Consider the following 21,286-nt stretch of genomic DNA (forward strand, 5'->3'; position numbering starts at 1 on the left):
CACCAGATATATTTACTGTACCCTGACACCATGAATTGCTTGTATGAAAAGAGGATGTTTCTCAAGGAAGGAAATAACACAACATATACATAAATGCATACATATGCATACAAATGCATACAGGAACAGTTAAATGAATACACATACATACATGCACATATACCACTCCCACCATTTGAAACAAACAAGGCCACTCCATGTCTCCATTCTAATCTATCCTTGGCTCTCCTTAGCTATGGGGTTGCTAACATATGGTTGTCACACGTTTCCATCTTTCTCAGCGTATCTATGCATCTTCGGCAGTACCACACTCTACCAATTCCAGTCTGGCTATTGTTGCCACTTTTTTTCTGGCCCACTTTTCACATTCATTGTATCACTGAGAGTGGAGCTCGCAAAGCAACCATTTTAAATGAGGCTTTGCTAAATAGAGTGGAGATGACGGTCACAGGGTGTGCCTGAGTGTAAGCATGTGGCCTGCCATGGGTGTGGCTGGAGGTCGCTCCAAGGATAGGGAGATGTGTAGCACTACCTATTTATACATGGCTAGACACTCTGAATTATGTACTGTGCTTGGCTGCACCACAGGGAGCGAATTACAGGTTACTGGTGAGCTACCAGCAGCTCCCAAGTTACCCGTTTCAAACCCAAACATATTCTTGCAGGGATTAATCAGTTCTTTCAAACCCCTCAAATGGCTTTGTTCCTCCTTGCTTAAAGGTCTGAGATTCTCCTCTTTAATCTTCAAGAAACACTGGACCTCACCCCAATCACTTCCCTTTTCCAAAAATCTGGAATTTTACCTGCTCTCCATACTAATGCATCGTTTCTAGTATTCATCAATAATTGCCAAAGCTAATTGGTCTTGTTTGTATATTGAGTCATGCCTTAAACTGTTTTTTTAAACCTGCAGCAGTAAAAAAAAAATTAAAACCAACTGATTTCTATATAAAATGCATTTATGAGAAATAATATAAAGTGTTAAGATTTAAGTGTACTTTTGAGATGTCAAATTGTCCCTCCTGCATGGCAATGTGAGAAAACCATAGGGGGGGAAGAATAGCATACCACACAGTTAATAGCATGTGGTGAGACAGTGACACTCCTGTGGGTAGAGCCAAAGCCCTCTCTATGTGTATTTTACAAAAATTGTAACCATAACTCACGCAGGTAGCTACGCTGTCAAGACACACCTAAAAAATAAATGCCTTGAAACTTCTCCTTTTGGAGGTCTTGCACCTACCGTTCACCTGAGACCTTTTGCGCTAATCTTTTCATCCAGTATATCCTAATTACTTTGTGCAGCAGCTATGCCTAGACTGCTAGGGCTACACTTGAAAGCTAGCACACTATGGGGTATATTCACAAGGGAGATCGTGTCACCAGAATGTCACTTCTAGCAACGTTTTTGCCGTGCTAGACCCTTTCCATATTTACAAAGTGGCACTAAGCCACTTGGAGTGGCTTAACGCTGCCTTGTAAATATGGCTCCTTTACATGCATCACCGTGTGTGAAAGAGGCGTGAAATGGGTGTTGCTGTGGATGTTCTCTGCACCACCCATAGCTTTTTGATGCTGCCCCAGATTTACAAGGATGTGTAAATCTGAAGCAGTGCCCAAAACCAACGCCATGTGTTTTCCTTTTTCTATGCTGCACACATAAAGAGCAAAACGCCATTAATGATTGTTTATGTGCAGGAAGGTGTCCATTTAATAATGACTATTTGCTACTTCTATGACGCATAAAGGTTAAAAAACGCCATTAGTGATTTTTTTATGTGAAGGAAAGAACACCTTTCTGCACAAACAATCATTCCCTGCAACGCAGGCACCCTTGAACTACAGAGCAAGGGTGCCTGCATTGGCATTAGGCAGCTATTTTGCGCATCCCTGTGTTTTTAAAATGGCGGTGCGCGGTGCCACCAATTTTGGCACAGCTCCTCACTCCGCCATTTCCTTGTAAATTTGCCCCTTTGTCTCAGGTATTACAAGATGCATCTACCTAATTTAATATTGCATATATTATGCAAACTACATCCATAATGTTCCTGTTATAGTTGCCCTTGACGGAATAAAATGTCAATATTGTTAATAATGGGTTCTTCATTACTGTTCAAGTAACTTTTTATTTTTGTTCCGTTTTCTACTTCTTCTCTTTTGTTAATTTGTTTTTGATATGCTCCGATTCCATTCCGAATCCTTTTCTGCAATATATAAAGGCTTAAAAATAAAAATACAAGATAGACATTTCGTAAAATGCATTGGTAACATACCGAGGGACTTCTCGGCCTCCTTCACCACCCGTTCGGCGAATGCCATGTCGTCCATACTGCCTGGAATATAGCGAGCTGATGCAGCTCCCAACTCTAGGCATTTCGAAACCACCTGTCAGAAAAAGATGAATTATGAGAAAAATACAATGGGATGTCCCTTTGTCGAGGGATCTGATGAACTGCAACACAGTTAACTGAACTACAACCAGTAAAAGGGGAGGTCCACCCAGCATGTATTTAGGGCATTTTGTCGCCCACAATACAAAACTGCAAAATAATCAAGTTTTTTCCCCCATTTAAAACAAATGTACACTTGGTAATTGCCATGTAACTGACTCCTGCCTCAGTTCGGCTAGTCCTCCATGCCAATCAATGCCTCTTCCAGCGGCTCACTGGATTGTTCATTTGTTCTGCCTAATCTTTACAAACCTGGCATGCGACCGGCTGTGACCCAGCCGACAACCCTCATGTGCAAGATGCCTCGACCCAACCCTGCTGCCCTCCTAGGTTTGTTTATTATTTATTTTGCTGTCCATCGTAAGGGAGTCTTACAAACACACACACACTACACTGCATTTACTAATACCATCCAGAAAAAAAAAATCAGATGACGTACACAGATGATCTTTAAATATATGTATGTTGTGCGGGCAACTAACATGTGCCTCCTTTCAATAGAAATCTGTCAGAGAACACCAAGCAGGGAGAATGATGGTGGCTGCCAAGTAATCCTCTTAAATCTTTAACGTTAGGGATAGTGACAGAGGTTAGATTGGAAAACATCAAATGACTGGATAATTCTGTTGGTCTTTTATTGGGCCACTCATTGCCGAAAGCAGGTGGTGGGTGCAGCTTTTAAGGATCTCCAAGACTACTCACACAATTCAGCCATCGTTAAAATAAGTTGTGTTTTACAACATACCATAAACCTCTTATGACACCAGAGCTATGAGACTTTAGAATGATTTACAAATGTGTCAAAAGCAACTAGGTACAAGGTTAACCGCTGCATGCAATGCTAGATAGCACTTTACATACAGCTGGAGCATACATGCCAACATTTCAACTTCGATAAGAAGTAGAAATATGCATGGGTGCAAAGACCTGAATAATGTGTTGCACGAAACGGGTCAGGCGGAAAACAAAATGGATCCCAGGAGTAACTGGAAGAGATGTTTCTTCACCATCTTCAAGAAATAACTTCTGCTTTATAGAAATAGGTCATACATACACCTGTGAGTAGCATGTAGCATGCGCGCTTCCAGGAAGAGAGTCATATGTATTAATTTCATCAATGCATGACAAGTCAACATAATGGGAGAAACTGTATAAGCCAATACATCTGGAAGAAAAGACTGACAAATACAAGGGGGTAATAATTGTGACTCACTAAATAGGCTATGTACATGGCCCAATATGTTTTTGCATGCACAAACGGGTTCGCAAACCCGTTTGCGCATGCAAAAACGGGTCGTACATCTGGCCCTAAGCCTTAAGGCTGCTCTCCACAGTTACCACTTAGAGAGCTTTCTATGGTTGTCGAAGACCTCTAAAAACCACGGTATGGGATTGTGTGGACTGGTGCAAGGTGCCCACTTACATAAGTGGACATCATATACCAGGTCAGTCTCTCACGAGAAGTTTGGGTGAAATAAAGTATTTGTCCAAGATCACAATTTAAGCGGACAAGCCATTTCTACATCAGGCACTAAACAGTCTTTACTTATATTAATGCTTTGTTTTTACCTAGTTGTTCATTTTTCATATAGCAGAACCGACCTAAAGGTACTGGAGTGCTTTACATGAGCACCAATTACATTACACAATGTCACCACTCATTGTTTATAGGGAGATAAAGTTATTTATACAGAATCACAGGATGATGAGCCAACTCCAGGACTTCAAACTGGTCTCCCAATTCTAAGTCAGCAACTCTGGCCCTAACACCACATCATGGGTATAGGGAATATTAGTATTTAATTTTTGGCACTAACAAAAACAGAGTATTAGCACTAATAATATATGAAACTGCCAAAAATGTCTATTCCTGTCACATGCTCCTATCTCCCCCTCCAAGAATTAAGGCCAAAGCATTAAGCTTTGGTTTCTGAGGTAATTCTTGGAGAGGGAGATTAAAGTGTGTGTGAATGAAGACTGGCATCAACATTTTAATGTTGATGGCTTTACAAAGTGTTCAAACAAAACACATTTTTCTACTAGGGCTATTTCTCACTTTCATTAAATGTTTTTTTCCTTGCCTTTCTTTAACCTGTTTCAGGAGACGCCATAGCAGGCAGAGGGAACTTGACAATATTGTGCACTGGCCTGCAGGAACAAGTTACCGACAGTGCAGTACTTCGAGTCTCACTCTCAGCCTCAGGAGAGATGCCTGCAGTGCTGAAGCCCGCCCAGAAACACTATTACGCAGGGCGAAGGACTCGTAGGAAAATACATTTGTTTCTGGAGTCCTGAACCCTAGACCAGCCAAAGCTCACTTCTAAAATCAATAGCTTTTGGGCTGGCTCTGGCAATAATATATTCACCACTACGGGAGGTGGGGAGGAAAACATCAATCTTATGCAGTTCATTAATAAATATCCTGGTTACAAAAGAATCTACGCAAATTAATAAAGTGGTAACACATGTAAAAAACAGCCTCCTAACAAGATACACAAATAAATAACCACTTGTTTAAAAAGTACCCTCACCCACCCAGTTCATTGCTGGGACCTTTAACCTGCCAATACTAGAGCCCAATATAATCATCCTCTCCTCCAGTATTTCTAAGTCTCAGTGCCGACCTCAAAAAGTTTACGGTGCAACAAAGTATTAAAACCTCTGTGGACAACTTCAAGAACAGTAGGGTCACCTTAGCCTGCTTAAAACCAGCGTTTTTAAAAATGCTTTTTAAAAATAGCTTCCTAAGGCGCACATAGTAGGGACACAGTAAGTGAAGGGTTTCCTGTGGAGAACAATGGTCGCAGCCGCACAGGCCCTTCAACTCTGTGGATTTGGTGTAACCTGCCGGCACCGCTAAACTATGATGTAATAGATTTAGCCTGAAGCGTGTCAATAAAAATCTGTCTTGGGCATTGTGGATAAAAGACAAGTAAGGCTCAAAACCCAGACAAGATTTGGTCAAAAGGTGTGCTCTCACAGAGGGTTTGATCACCTCGCTGTCTTCTCTGCGGGAAGCCACATACTTCTCGAATTCCACCTTAACGTGGGCCTTGTCCTGGGGTAACAATTATGTGGGGTGGTTAAAATAGTCTGTGCAGCCCAGGACTGTCAGGGTTTCCCTCACATACTTCAGCCATGGGATGTTCATGCCCTGGTCACGAGCAATACAATCCATGATAATCTTCTTGGTTAATATGGCCTCAGGGTTTGTCCAGATTTTGATCCAACATGTAATGGGTTTTAGTTCTAGCCTGTCTCTAATGTGACTGACACCCAATTCCTTGTGAATAATAAAGGACGAGGTGCTCTGCGGGACTTTCAGCAGCCGCCACAGGTATTTATTCTCTTCAATTTGGAGAAATTGCGAGTCAATAAAACCCCAGACCTCACTACCGTAGAGTGTTTTGGCACAGCACATCGTATTGTACAATCTCAAAATTTGTTCCGGTGACCAGCGGCCCAACCTACGTGCCCAATTCAGAATTGCACCGGAGCAGCTAGCTGAAGTGCTACATTTCTCATCTATCAGGGCTTTAAAACTAAGACGGGTATCAAATAAAATTCCCAGGTATCAGAAAGTCTGTACTTTTTCCAGGCAGTGAGCGCCAATCATATATATGTATTTCCTTTTCGGGGTTTTCCCCACCTCCCTGATGTATGATTTTGAAAGGTTAGCAGACAGGTCTAGACTCTCCATGAAACGGACAAAGCCATCTATCAGGAATTGTAGGCCTCGAGGGGTCCGCACGAGAAGCCCCGCGTCTTCCGCGTAAAGCAGTATGGGCATCCCTCTTGTTCCTATCCTTGGTGAGTCTACCCCAAGAGCATCTATCGCCTGCTCCAGGCCATTTATACACATGGTGAATAAGAAAGGTGCCAAAATGCAGCCCTGTCTTACCCCCCTTGAGCAAGGAAATTGATCAGTAGTGCTCCCCTCCTCATTATATCTGACCTGAGCGAAAGTATTCCGATGTAGTGCTCTTAAAATATTTACTAGACCAGGGTCCATGCCAAGAGCCCTCATTAGTTCCCACAATTTCTTGCGCTTCACCCGGCGAAAGCTGCTGTCAAGTCCATGAAAGCTGAGTACACAGTCTCTTGACTAGCAATAGTGTACTTGGCTACCAATAGATATAAATTGAGGCATTGATCAGCAGTTGGTCGTCCTCACCTAAACCCATACTGCGTGTCAGTGATCATATGGTGTTCCTCCGCCCAATCCAATAATCGGTTGAGGATAACCCTGCCTAAAACTTTCATCGTCACGTCAATGAGAGAAAAGGGACGGTAACACAGTGGGCTGTCCCAGTTTCCCTTTTGGAAAATGGGGACAATTGTAGCTGTGGACCAGGATGCAGGCATACCTGAATCTACTGCAGCATTAAAAACCCTGGTCAATATAGGTGCCAAAGATCTACCTGACCCAGGAGAAGGTCAGGGGAACCCCAACGGGCCCTGGGGCCTTATTCCTTGTCAGACCCTCAATGCCTGCCTTTATCTCGCCCAAAGAAAATGTTATATGGCCCGCAGTCTCGCCCCCTTCCTCAACTACTGGTGGGTCCTCTGACATGCTGTGATTGTATATGCCACTAATGTGCCCATACCAAGATTCTGGCAAGATGTGATTTGCTATCCTTGGTTTATTAGCATCTTGGAAGCAGGGGTCATTAATAACCTTCCAGAAGGCAGTTGTGTTCTTAGACTCGACCGCTTCCCTCAGATTCTCCCATGCCTGCTGTTGCAAGGAGGTTTTGCGTCGCTTTACTGCCTGTTTGTTGAGAGCCCTACATGTGGACACCCTTGTCTTGTCCTTAGGGACTGCTTTTAGTGCTAGTTTCAGCTCCTTCAAAGCAATGGAGCAGTCGTGGTCAAACCACCTATGGTCCTCCTTTCCCTTTTTGTTAGATTTAGTCCTAAGTAGACCGTCAATGTGCTTAGTGACACCCTCAAAGGCTTTAACCAGTTCTGCCCCGTCCACTGTTGGGTTTAGGCACTTCCACACATACTGTTGTTGGTCTCCCATTAAGGCTCTATAAAAGGCTTCACCATCCACCTGAGACCATCTAAGCCTCCTCCCTTGACCAGTGGCATTTATCGCGCCACTCTCCCCCAGTTGGACAGAATGCTTAATTAATTATGGGTCCCTGAATGACATGACCAGAGGGTAATGATCACTAAAGATACTTAGATGTATCTCAAAACCTAAAATTCACTGCTTTAGCGTGTTGGAAACAAAAATAAAATCAATAAAAGAGTCACAGCCTCGACCTTTAAAGGTTGGGTGGACCAAGCCATCCTCCCCTACTTTAATCAGGTCCATGGTGTGTGTGAGGGCATGAGTACCTAACACCTTATTTAACTCCTTTCCCTCTCTTGTGTGTTCTCAATGCGGACCCTCTTCCTGTGGGCAGGAAGACCAATCCCCCCTTCTAATTTTCACATTTGGGCACAGGTGGCAGTTAAAGTCGCCAACACCAACTGGGACACCTGTTCCCCGTGATCTTGTATACCTGCCTACCTGCTCTCCAATTCGTTCAATCTTATTGTGGGCTGACACGTTAAAACAGCATTATAGAAATGAATAAAAATTAACTTATAACCCTTAATACACAGTCTAATCCCCTGCATAAAATCTGAGTCCCAATCCAAATCATCCCACCTCCCCTGAAGCCTTAGATCCACATATGTAATCAGGCCTACCCTTGCTCTTCCCGCAGCTCCCTTGCGTGCCGGTACAAAATACATTTTGTAACCCTCAAGAGAGAACGCGCTACTATCCATCTCCCATGTTTCGTGGAGACAGATAACCTGGAATTTATTTATATAAGCTAGCCATTCGGTGTTCGATATTTTGGATGAGAGCCCAGCTATATTCCATGAGATTATCTCAGTATTACCCTGTCTAAAGACATCTGGGCTGTCTAATGTCGGGCAACTAATGGGCTTGGGAGCTACAGTAGTTACTTGGGTATTCCCCACAATGGCGGGCCTGCAAGGGTCTCCCGAAAAAGACGGAGAAATAAACTCCTTGGCCTTTGACATGGATATCCCTCCCATGCCTGCATTGAGAGACACGCACTCCAATCCGTGGCCATTCCCGATTGGGGTGCTCCTGTCACGTCAATCTATATCATCTAGGGCCAAAACGTTAACAAGAGGGGTATACCGGTTAGTTAGCGGGACCGGGGACCCCCTTGAGCAAGTCCTACTGGATCTCTCCTTTGGTTGCCATGAATATTTGCTCCCATTGTGTCCCTATAAAAAAACCCAGTGGTAACATTCTAATAGTCGATCCGCCCTCCTCCTGGAAGGACCCCTTACACTGGGTGAGGAGATCATGTACCAGCCCTGGAAACCTGAGATTTAAAATCACAGTGTCTTCTTGCTACATCCAATCCAGGACACCCTTCTCGCCATTAGTATGTGCCTGTGGTTTGTGATGTTAAAATGTACATTTCTGTTCAACCAGTGGGCCGCCTTATTATTCAACATTCGCGGGGTTTATTCTCTATTTCCACTAAGGGCCGGAACCCCTGTCAAAACTATTGTGAATGGGCAGGATGCCGGCGGTAGATCTAGAACCAGCAAGCCCACAGCGCACCTAACGAAGTCACCTGAGGAGGGCGCAAGTTCCTGTGGTACAAGTGCTCTACCCGCAATGCCCCCTATATTTTTCGGGCGTAAGTTAGGGCTCAAATTCTGTACTGCGGTTCCCCCCCTCGTATGCCTAATATCTCCCCCAGTAACTCTTAATCTCTGGCATTTCCGTCCCTGGATCCCACCATTTGCTCTTTATCTACACCCTCCTTTGTTCCCTCCAAGTGTTCACATATGTGTGTCCCACCCTCTATTCTCTCTAGGGACAAGGCAACCCTTGACGGAATGGAGACATCTGATACCCCTAAGCTATTGGCTATGTGCCCCGTGACCACATTTGTCTGGGTGCTATTCTGAGCAATCAACAGGGACACTTTCCCTTCTATCAATTTGATTTTCTCATGTATGGGCCCCTGGTGAGTAGTTAAATTTTTTCCAGCCTACACCACAATTCCAAATCCATCCCCCAAGTCTTTTCAGCCTCTCTGCAATTTGGGCACTGTTGTCCCACTGCGGGACCCTCTGTATCTTTAGACCTGGCCAATTTTGGTTCACCCTTCCGTTAACAATACGACGCCAGCCGCGGTGCATCCATTGGGGCGTAGGGGCGCAGCCCCACTAAGCCTGGTGGACGCACCTGCGGCTGCAGTGCAGAGAGAGCAAAATGAAGCGCAGCGCAGCGCTTCAATCGGGGGTTCGTTCCGGGAAAGACCCGATGGCAGCGGGAGTGCGCAGGGGGTGGGGCTGGGTTGGGTTACAACTTACGTCATCACCAGTGTCTGAGACTGCGCCGAGTTGACTCTGCTGCCTGGTTGCGCATGAGGAATTTCGGCGGAATCTTGCCCACGCATGCGCTTTAGCACAAGTCCTGGTAAGAAGACCGAAGGGACCGGGGGGGGGTGTCTTTAGCTGGGGCTGGTCGTTTCAGAAGGTGCCAGGGGGAGTAGTCTGTGTGCCCCCCCTAGCCAATCCTGGCGCTTATGCAGCGCCAGGATTGGCTGGTTCACCGCGCCAAAAGGAGGCAATCCATTATTGGATCCCGCGCGTGGGTGGGTGGCACACTAGGCTGAGGCTAGCCGGCGCCGCTCAGCACTTTATCAGCATGTGAAGCCATGCAGTGATTGACCATGATTCGGGGACGTGCGCGCCGTGGAGATTCCTGTACTTAAGTTTCTGTAGGGGGGCGGGGGCTCCCTCTCTGTCTCGTCTCTCGTGTGCGCAGGCCAGCCCAGACAGCAGAGCAGACCGTCACTTGGCTTCAGAGTTGTTTGTCCCCCGTTGTTGACTGACTTGTTGTCGACCATCCGGACCGTCACTGACTCGAGTCGAGTAAGTAACACTCTACGCTGTGTGCCTCTGACGAGTGGCTAGTTATGAATTTCTTAAACGCATCTTCTTGACTGAAATGCAATGTCTTCTCTTTATGGTTTTCCAGTGGGCACCTAATTCCCGTTGAGCAGGGTCTCCTAATAGAGTTCCCTGTGTAACACGATGCAGTGCACAGTGAACCCTGTTGTGCTTGATGTAGTATCAGAGTTGCACGGGAGAAGTGGCATGTGGTGTGCCGGCTATGGCCTCAAAATGTACTTAGCTAATGGTTGCCTCAGCAAGTCTCACCCCCTTCTCGCACTCAGGACCCTGCAATATCGGATCGGATGTCCCCTCTTTGAGCATTAGGCTAATGCTGCTCAAAGAGGGGACATCCGATCCGATATTGCAGGGTGCTGAGTGCGAGAAGGGGGTGAGACTTGCTGAGGCAGCCTTTTATACTTGATCTTGGTATATCTCGTCTCAGTAGGATGAAAGGCTGGTTCTGTCCTGCATGAATGTAAACCTGTAAAGAGCAGTTTTTGCAAAGATTTTAAAAACTAGTTTATAACTTGCACCATACAATCTATAAGTGCAACAAGCATCGAGAGCGTTTGGTTTATGGTGCGAAATATGTAAATCATGTATTGCGTGACCACATCAGTGGTTATACAACATTACTGTACCTGTCTGTCCCCACTGTGGCTTCCAATGCAAATAAAGTGAAACCTCTCTAGAATGTTGTCATAAGGCGGCATTTTTATGCATAATAATGCAAGGGGAAAATGGGAGACGCCAGTGACTTTCAAGTAAACATTAGCTCATAGCAAACTAAGCAAAGATCTATTTTAATGAGAGAGACCGATTCAAAATATAATTTATCCTGTGTTCAGCTTACACAAGCATGGCTTGTTTAGCTTGTGCTAGTTACTCATCAAAGGCTAGCCTGCGCTCTTAAATACATTTACCCCTGTGTAATATATCCTGAGAAGTTAAAACTCTTACTCCATGGGCCGGGAATGGGCGTTCTGCGGCGGGATACTCTTGGAATGTTGTGAACTTCCACCAGCGCAATGCTGTGTGGGTACTCTCAAACCTTTTACCCATCACATCCTGCAAACTGACTGCTTTGTACTCCAGTTAAGGGCAACGGTAAATACATTTCCAAGGTGGGAATGGGAAGGGACCCCCTGCAAAACTGGTGGAGGGGAAATGGTTTCAGTATGGGGTGCAGATGGGGTAAATTTCCCTGTAGAAGAGCAGCCGCATGAATGTAGTAATTTCCCTCTTCACAACATTGTATACAATTAATATTGTCGTATTTGTGTACTCGAATTGCATTTATATTGCGCTTAGTACCCCAGATGATGCATTGGAACTCTTAACGGGTAGTAGCACTCTACTCTGGTACCCAAGACCAGTGGTTAATAAAGTGGTTATTTGTATATTGTTTTCCTATGCTTTTATACGGCCAAAGAGACCTCAAGGTGTTGTCTATGTGGTTAAGTTGCATCTCTGTTATGCATGGATAATGGTATCCTGTAGATAGTGGGGTAGTGGGAAGTATTTTGATCTCTTATGTGAGGTTCGGATGCTTGCTCTAGTCATCTTGTGGTGAACTTGTAGATGTGCCTGTTCAGAGAAATGTAGGAGAGAGTCATATTTTCAGTTTAATTACATTAGAAGGCCACCCATCAATGCACACACCAATTAATATTGTACCTATCGCACTATGCTGCACTTTACCTTTTAAAGATAATGCGTTAAAGTGCAGCATGCCACCATTGATAACATTACAATCCAACACGCATATCTCCAACACACACCACATGCTTCCACTCCAAAACACATGCCTAAAACACATTCCCATTTACAATGCCATTATCTCTAACTCAAACAAACCCGAGCCCTAATGCATTCCTAATGCTTGTTTACCCTTGGTACAGCATAGCAAGGTGTGTGAAGGAGTTAAATACTCTGAGTGGGGATGTAGTACTTTTACTTTTTACAACCCTCCTGATTTGCTGCACAGAGGCCCCTGTCCCATCCTGACCCCTTTGTAATTGTGACCTTAAAAGCTTTGCCGTTCAAGCTATTTAGTATAACAAGTAAGTAGCATGACATTTGGGAAGGTGATTTATCACAAGAGCTTCTAGTGTTGCACTGCTGCAAAATATATGTGGAATGACACCCCGTCTGGTGCTGGCACGTGGCGGCTGGAGGGCCACACTACACCCCGACTGCTACTGTCACATGTACTGCAGCGGCTGAAGGGCCACACTACACCCTGACACCCCCTCAGATGCTGGCACGTGTACTGCAGCGGCTGACGGGCTACACTACACTTCGTCAGCCCTTTAATGCAGCAAGCTGTACTGCAGCGGTTGTAAAGGTCATCCCACTATCCATGGCGGCCTCCTGCAGGAATGGCACGTGTACGGACGCCTGCATTAATATGGCTGCAATGACCAAACCCTTCTCTACCCCCCTTAATCGGGGCAGCACTTGCCCTGCAGCAGCTGCACCACACTCCGGTGAACACATTGCTGCAGCGGCTGCACAGGTCACAGCATTCTCCCTCCGCCCTCCATCGCGGGCACCTCTAATGCTGCAGCTGCTAAGGCCAGACTGCCCATGCCACCCACTTCAGGGCTGACACATGCACTGCAGCGCTGGCCGGAATCAGCCACCTGCCCTGGCACCTGTACTGCAGAGGCACCATATCCTACAAAGAGCACGCTTCAGTTTGTTGCCCTCTGTGTGGCACTGATGCTGCCAGACGCTGCTTCGACCAGTCACACCTGCGTTGCCATGCACCATCATCTGCTCTAAAAACAACGTAAAAGGAAGCTTCACTGTGTGCTCCTCGACACCCGGGGCTGGCGGGTGTCGCAGCGGCGGCTGCTGACAGCTTGAATTTACATTGTCAAGTCCTCCTATGCCAGGCAATGCCCCCTGAGCATCCACGCCTTCCAGTGCTCCGAGCTGGCATCGCTCCACCCTTTCTACCCTTTCACTTCTTCTGGGAGCCAGCCCTGCTGAGACCCTCGAAATCAAAACCTGAAACTGTGGGAATTTCTTTAGCACCAGTAACCCACCACCTTCAATGACCTGACATGACCTTCTTTCTAAAAACAGCTTCACATTGCCCCTCACTCCAATGCCAGTGCTTCGCCAGAGAGTGCCACTATAGTCCACACGTAGAGGAGAAAACTTTCCCCTCAATTCGGCCTATTAATTTCTCACTTTCTCTGACCAAGATCTCACAAGCAGTAAATGAAAATTTAACAGTCACATTAGAAAACATATAAGAAAACCTTGCTCCGTTTTCTATCGCTTTTATATATCTAACAAAAGAGCTCAACTATTTATAACTACCATAATCTTCTACACCCCATTTCTATATCGAAAAAGGTTACATAGTAAAACAGCAGGGTTGTAAATAAGTGTTATGTTATAAGCATTAGAATTGGCCATTTCTGCCTCACAGATGTTTCGGTAGTACATGCTTGGCTTTCTTCACAGTTTGGGCTTTCCACAGACAAAAGCCACAGTAGTCAATTGTTTTTTGATGGGTCTATGGACCTATAGATTTGTTCTGTGTTGTCCTTAGTGACTGTACCTGTTGGATTAAAGGACCATTACAGTATTGCAGTTGAGTTTCCACCGACTCTTTGCAGTTTATATTTTGGGTGGTTGAGGGTGTGAGTGAGCTATAGAACTTTTACATTTATGTCATTCACTGAGGTTGAGCAATTGTCTACTGTTCAGTCAGTTGTGTGTGGGATGCTGAATTCAGCACCAGAGCATAATAGGACGGAATGTATGAAGCTCTGTGGTTATACTGAATAAGCAGCTACCTACGTTATGCCATCTATTAATGTAATAACTGCACTTTCACAATTGCTTTATTAACCTTCCTGCTTTCTCAAATTTGCTTGAAAATGCACGATTTTTCTTCTTTTTTTAAAACATTTCTTGGGGGGGTTACCCCCCGAACCCCCCTTTTGGGGTTCGGGCTCGCTCGCTGCGCTCACTCGCTACGGTGCTGTATGCTAACCACTTTGCGCCCCACCACTTTCAAATGTCACCCACCGCCCCTGTACGACGCCCCACCCCCCAGGTTCGCTTTGCTATCGCCGTGGGACCAGCTGAAGGGGTGACGGCCCTGCTTGTATCGCTTCTGTCTAATAAAGCCCTTTTGGACCGGGTAACCATCTCCCCGCCTTTCCTCAGGGCAATTTCGCAACTGTTTGAGGCCGTGGCGGAGACTCACTCTACCTGGCCTGTCCCACATGCTAGCACCAGGTATGGATCACAGCCCTCCTCACTCTCTTCCGCAACATCTCTGTCAGACACAAATCATCCTGTGATAACTCGGGTGTTTGAACTGGCGATCCCGCCACCTGTGGTGATGAAACCGCAGGAATCAAGCTAATTACAGTGTGACCGCTTTTTGCTTTCTCTTGAACTGCTGGGTTACCGACATTAGGTGACCTAGCTGTGGCTAAACCCCCATCGACAACCTCTTCTGTGACACAATTGAGTCCAATGAGAGTCTCTTCTCAGCCAACTGGAGTTCATGCCCTAATAGAGCCTCTGCCCTCAATAAGAAGGCATCAACGGTCCCCTTTACACTCCCCCCACCATGGAATCCTTCGCCGTCTGCTTACTCATCTCACCAGATAACCGATTTGGCTGACCTAATAGAAAGGGGACAGTCCATACAGTCCAAAGCCTTCAAAGAGACTAGGTGAGTTCTGTCCCGGGCCCTCTGAATTTTGCCGGGCCTAAAATGTCTGAACTGACCTGTGGTCACCACCAAACCATAGTAAGACAAGAGACGGCAATTAGAAACCTTTGCCTTGTCCTCACCTCCTCTTCCAGTAAGCGGCAAGTAAGTAGCGGTGCAACAAGGCAGTCATTCAGAGTTCTGAAGATATTAGAGGAGTGGCCCAGCCCAGCCTCTTCCGGATCTGGACGGGCGCGGACGGGCCCGGTCTTTGCCCGGGCACACCCGTGTCCGTCGTGTGCTGCGGAAGCCCTTGCACGATTAAAAGCCGTGTCCTGACGCTTCCCTGTGCTGCTGGGAAGACGCCCCGCTCTGGGAACGCTGGGAAATGTAGATTGGGGCGTCCGGTGACAAGAGCACCACTCGTGCAGCGTGGAACAGGGAAAATCGTTGCGGTCCCCTCCGACCGTCAGCAGCCACACCACAATGGCAGGTAGGATCTGGCAAAGAATTCAACAACTTTAAGTTATTCTAAGCACCCGAAGCAGGTGCACTACAAAACTGGCTATCCTCGAAGTCACTGAATAATGCAGTACTCATGTGTTCACAACTGATCAGGGACTTTTAACACCATTAAGTTTCACGAATGTCAACTTGACAATGTTAAACACAAACAAAATATTCTTCCAACTCAAGGAGAGGCGTTAACCAAAGATGTCACATCTAGTACAAAAGCCAAAAGTTCGGAATTGTTACACAAGGAAAACTAAACATAGTGCTGGTATACGTGCCCTCTCCCACTCCGACAGGCTTTATATGGTGCAGTACTGAACATCGCCAGAAAGGTAAAACAAAACTAGAGAGTAAGGAATTGGGGATCTTTCCACCTAGAATACTCGGAAGGAGGGGCAACGAGGGCTAAACAGAAGACTACGTACATGCGATGTATTAGCCGGGCGACTCTCCACAGTGGAATGCGCCATAGAGGCTGTTATGCCCCTTGGTTCACCCCCCCTCCCACTCCCCTCCGTGGTCTGACCGGGGGCCTTACTGAGTAATTCTGTAATTCCTGCTGCATCATGTGGAATTGGGTTTCTGGATGCTTGATCGGGAGGCGGAAGACTAGCCTTCAAATCGGTAGTCTCCTGCCTGAATCGGAAGGGTTGGCATGTCTGCTGGATGAATCAAGAGTTTCTCCCCTTATGTACTATGCTGTGGGGCGCACACCAGGCCTTCCAAACTTCCATCTCCACCTGTGAGTTGGGTCTGATGAGTGGTGGTGCCTGAGGGTGGGAGGAGCCTAATGGGGTCTCCATTTCAGGGGCCGCCGGATGTAACCATGCCCCTGGCTGTGTGTCCTGATCTAGACAGCGACTGTAAGTGGAGAGTTCCCTGAATGATCTGCTTGGGTGGCGCCATGGCTACCAGCAGGCCTGCCGCGTATGACTGATGGGCACATTGGGCAAACGTGAGCGTCAGCAGCCCCTTCTAGCTCGAATGTTCTATTTAATTATTTCTGCTTTACATGCCCTAACCATTGTAGTGTGCACCCCAGTTGTGCATATCAATAGAAGCGGAGCAATTTAGTTACTTGGGCTTCTGTGAAACAGACTACTACACAGCTTCCACAACAAGGTAGAAGACTCTCCGGTGCACAGCGTTGAAGTGACTGAAAAGTCTAAATGTTTAAACTCAGTTCATAATAAGGTAATCTTCACACTGTTTGCAGTTTTTTTGTTGCTTTAATCCAAAAACTCATTAGGTTCATGAGTACTTGATGTATGATATAGACATTTTCCAACAATAAGTCATCCAACATTAGCAGTCCCAATGCATTTTGGGCTGAAAACTAGCCCTTCCTCAGGGGAACGCTCTATAAAATAAAAAAGACATCAATCTGTCACTGGATGGTGTACTACAACGCCAGTTTTCACAATAACAATGGTGTTAAGAAAGAACGTATGCCATCATGTTAGAAACACAACCGCGTGTACCAACTTAAAAATGAATGTACCTCATTCAAAATAATCAATCAGAAGATGAGTGAAAGCCACTAGCAGTGAAACTGTTAAAAGACACCGAGGTGTGGTGCAGTAAACATAACACGCCACCAAAATCCAAAAACCATGCGGTTCAAGAGATATAAAGAGTACTAATCCACGTGCCCCACGAACGTGAAATAAATGTGCACTTTACTCACGGAGACGAAATCATCCACATTACACTCAGGTTACAAAAACCTGCAAAAACATGAACGCGCGTTAACCACCAAACTCCAGGGTAAACCTAGATCAAAGCTCCAGTATGGGAGTCCCTTATGCAAGTACTTACAGTTTAGACGCTGTTAAGGCTTCCCGGTGCGAAAACACGTTAGGACGTGGAGAACGCCCGTGTTAGTCAGTGTCATTAGAACAACACGCGCTACGTGTGTAATAAAAATAGGCGAAGGACTGTGTGCAGAAAAGAAAAGTGTGAGCGCCATGATAATAGGGTGAAATCCAACGAAAGAACGAAGTGCAACATAGACTGGAGAGAAGCAAAACAGAGAAATAATACACGTTAAATGGCCACATTGAATAAAAAATAAAGAATAACACACTCCATAATTAATAACAAAATGCACATTGTAATAATGGGAAAGGTGTCCCACTATTGAATTAACAAGGAGAATGAAGATCAGTTTATAAGTAACACAGGAATTCCATCCTGTCATTTAGTCCGTGCGGCTGCAGCGTCGCCAAGTAGCGGATCCAAAAGTTCTCTCTTTTAAGTAGTGTGTTTTTATTGTTGTGTGTAACTTGCTCCAATATAAGGTATTTCAATTGGGCTACTGTGTGCTTTTGTTCAAGGAAGTGAGCAGCTACTGTGGATTTCAAGTTCCCAGTTCTTATGTTGCTTTTGTGTTCCAGTAACCGTACTCGTATTCTTCTTTCAGTGTGGCCAACATAACACTTCCCGCAAGGACATTTCAACATATATATGACATTGGAAGAATTGCATGTAGCATTGACTCGCAATTTGATTGGATTGCCCTTGATGGGGTGATTAGTGACATTCCCTTGTATACAATTATTGCAATTCCTACAGTTGTACCAGGGTCTGAGGCCTTTGAAAGTTTCAGGTTGGTGTTGCTCTCTGGGTTTGGTTAACATTTCCTTTAAGTTGCGTCCCCTGGTATATGCAAACAGTGGAGGTTGAGTGAAGGCTCCCTGAAAGTCAGGCTCTAGGCTGAGTAGGGACCAATGTTTACTAATGATGTTCCTGAATTGATTACTCATAACAGTATATTTAGAGACCACCACCATCCGAGAGTTTTCACTTTTGGGTTTGACTTGTAAGAGGTCTTCTCTTCTTATGTTCGTGCAACTGGCAGAAGCCTTATCCAATGTCTGTTGTGGATACCCACGTGCTTTGAACCTTTCCAACATGTTGGACATTTCTGTCTTACAAATGTTATCAACTGATACAATGCGTTTAACACGCAACAATTGTGAAACAGGTAAATTTTCTTTCAAACCAGATCGGTGAAAGCCCGGTAATGTAAAATCGAATTACGGTCAGTAGGCTTACGAAACATCGTCGTGGTCAGGGAGCCTTCACTCAACCTCCACTGTTTGCATATACCAGGGGACGCAACTTAAAGGAAATGTTAACCAACCCCAGAGAGCAACACCAACCTGAAACTTTCAAAGGCCTCAGACCCTGCTACAACTGTAGCAATTGCAATAATTGTATACAAGGGAATGTCACTAATCACCCCATGAAGGGCAATCCAATCAAATTGCGAGTCAATGCTACATGCAATTCTTCCAATGTCATATATATGTTGAAATGTCCTTGCGGGAAGTGTTATGTTGGCCACACTGAAAGAAGAATACGAGTACGGTTACTGGAACACAAAAGCAACATAAGAACTGGGAACTTAAAATCCACAGTAGCTGCTCACTTCCTTGAACAAAAGCACACAGTAGCCCAATTGAAATACCTTATATTGGAGCAAGTCAAAGTTACACACAACAATAAAAACACACTACTTAAAAGAGAGAACTTTTGGATCCGCTACTTGGCGACGCTGCAGCCGCACGGACTAAATGACAGGATGGAATTCCTGTGTTACTTATAAACTGATCTTCATTCTCCTTGTTAATTCAATAGTGGGACACCTTTCCCATTATTACCATGTGCATTTTGTCATTAATTATGGAGTGTGTTATTCTTTATTTTTTATTCAATGTGGCCATTTAACGTGTATTATTTCTCTGTTTTGCTTCTCTCCAGTCTATGTTGCACTTCGTTCTTTCGTTGGATTTCACCCTTCTATCATGGCGCTCACACTTTTCTTTCCTGCACACAGTCCTTCGCCTATTTTTATAACACACGTAGCGCGTGTTGTTCTAATGACACTGACCAACACGGGCGTTCTCCGCGTCCTAACGTGTTTTCGCACCGGGAAGCCTTAACAGCGTCTAAACTGTAAGTACTTGCATGAGGGACTCCCATACTGGAGCTTTGATCTTGGTTTACCCTGGAGTTTGGTGGTTAACGCGCGTTCATGTTTTTGCAGGTTTTTGTAACCTGAGTGTAATGTGGATGATTTCGTCTCCGTGAGTAAAGCGCACATGTATTTCACGTTCGTGGGGCACGTGGATTAGTACTCTTTATATCTCTTGAACCGCATGGTTTTTGGATTTTGGTGGCGTGTTATGTTTACTGCACCACACCTCGGTGTCTTTTAACAGTTTCACTGCTAGTGGCTTTCACTCATCTTCTGATTGATTATTTTGAATGAGGTACATTCATTTTTAAGTTGGTACACGCGGTTGTGTTTCTAACATGATGGCATACAATCTTTCTTAACACCATTGTTATTGTGAAAACTGGCGTTGTAGTACACCATCCAGTGACAGATTGATGTATTTTTTATTTTATAGAGCGTTCCCCCGAGGAAGGGCTAGTTTTCAGCCCAAAATGCATTGGGACTGCTAATGTTGGATGACTTATTGTTGGAAAATGTCTATATCATACATCAAGTACTCATGAACCTAATGAGTTTTTGGATTAAAGCAACAACAAAACTGCAAACAGTGTGAAGATTACCTTATTATGAACTGAGTTTAAACATTTAGACTTTTCAGTCACTTCAACGCTGTGCACCGGAGAGTCTTCTACCTTGTTGTGGAAGCTGTGTAGTAGTCTTTTGGAATTGTTCGCTGATTGGTTTAGACAGTGTTATCTCTGGGAGCACGCAACAGATCGTCAGAACTGGTTACTATTGGGATTTACCCCACTGTGCAAGTCCTTCCCCCCGTTTTTTGTCACTTCTGTGAAACAGATCAAGTTCCATATTTATGTACAGTTTGGCCTATACCTGCCACTGTTCAAGCTAATAAAAGAATATCAGTCTCATATTTATAGAGTTTCATTGAATTAATGCAGAATTTACATGGATCATTTTCAGACAGCTGTGTTGGAAAACAGTTAGGCGTAGCACTCATAGGTGTGCAACAGTTGTAATTTAGCTAGCTATAATAATAATGTAGTGTGTATATCGCACAGTGACTTCAGTCGAAGTGTCCCAGCTCTGCAGGTCTAGCTCCAAGTGGTCGGGAGAACACAGCAGAACTAATGAACAACAGAATCAGGCCGACCTGAACAGCCAAGTTTTAAAGTTTTTACTAAACGACTAAACAATGATTCAGTTTTTGTCTGTCTTAGTTGGAAGGGAAGGAAGTTCCACAACTTGGATGCTAAAAAGCTGAAAAGGCAGGCCCCAATGTGAGCTCTCTTTACAGTGGGGATACAAGCCAGTAAGAACCCCGCCGATCTCAGGCTCCCAACAGGAGAGTAAGGCTTGATGAAGGGGTGCAAATAACGGGGACCCTTGCTCATAAAAGCCCTGTACCAGTAGCAATGTCTTTAAAAGAGAGCTGCCTCGTCAGAGGAAGCCAATGCAACTTTGAAAGTGCCGTTCTCATAGAAGCCCTAGGAAGGTTCAGCAACAGAAGGGCTGCAGCGTTCTGCACATTCTGAAGTCTCATCAGCCGGGATTGTGATCCTCCTAGGTACAAGACATTACAGTAGTCCAGTCTGGATGTGACCAGTGCCAGGACTACTGTTTTCCTGGCAGATGTAGGCAGGAGGGAAAGGATTTTTTGAGAGTTTTTAACATCCCAAAACCTTTGCCGCCCAAGTCGTA

General features: G+C 45.2%; 1 protein-coding gene across 1 annotated transcript in view; it reads right to left on the reverse strand.

The window, feature by feature from the left end:
- The window catches only part of HSD11B1 (hydroxysteroid 11-beta dehydrogenase 1), a 285,656-nt gene that overhangs the window by 203,300 nt on the left and 61,070 nt on the right, over positions 1 to 21,286 (reverse strand). The window contains exon 3 of the mRNA XM_078644497.1: positions 2,274 to 2,385. Within this exon, the coding sequence (XP_078500623.1) occupies positions 2,274 to 2,385 (112 nt within the window). The remainder of the gene's footprint in view (positions 1 to 2,273; positions 2,386 to 21,286) is intronic.

Source organism: Lissotriton helveticus, chromosome 5_1 (assembly GCF_964261635.1).
Source record: "Lissotriton helveticus chromosome 5_1, aLisHel1.1, whole genome shotgun sequence".
NCBI lineage: Eukaryota > Metazoa > Chordata > Amphibia > Caudata > Salamandridae > Lissotriton > Lissotriton helveticus.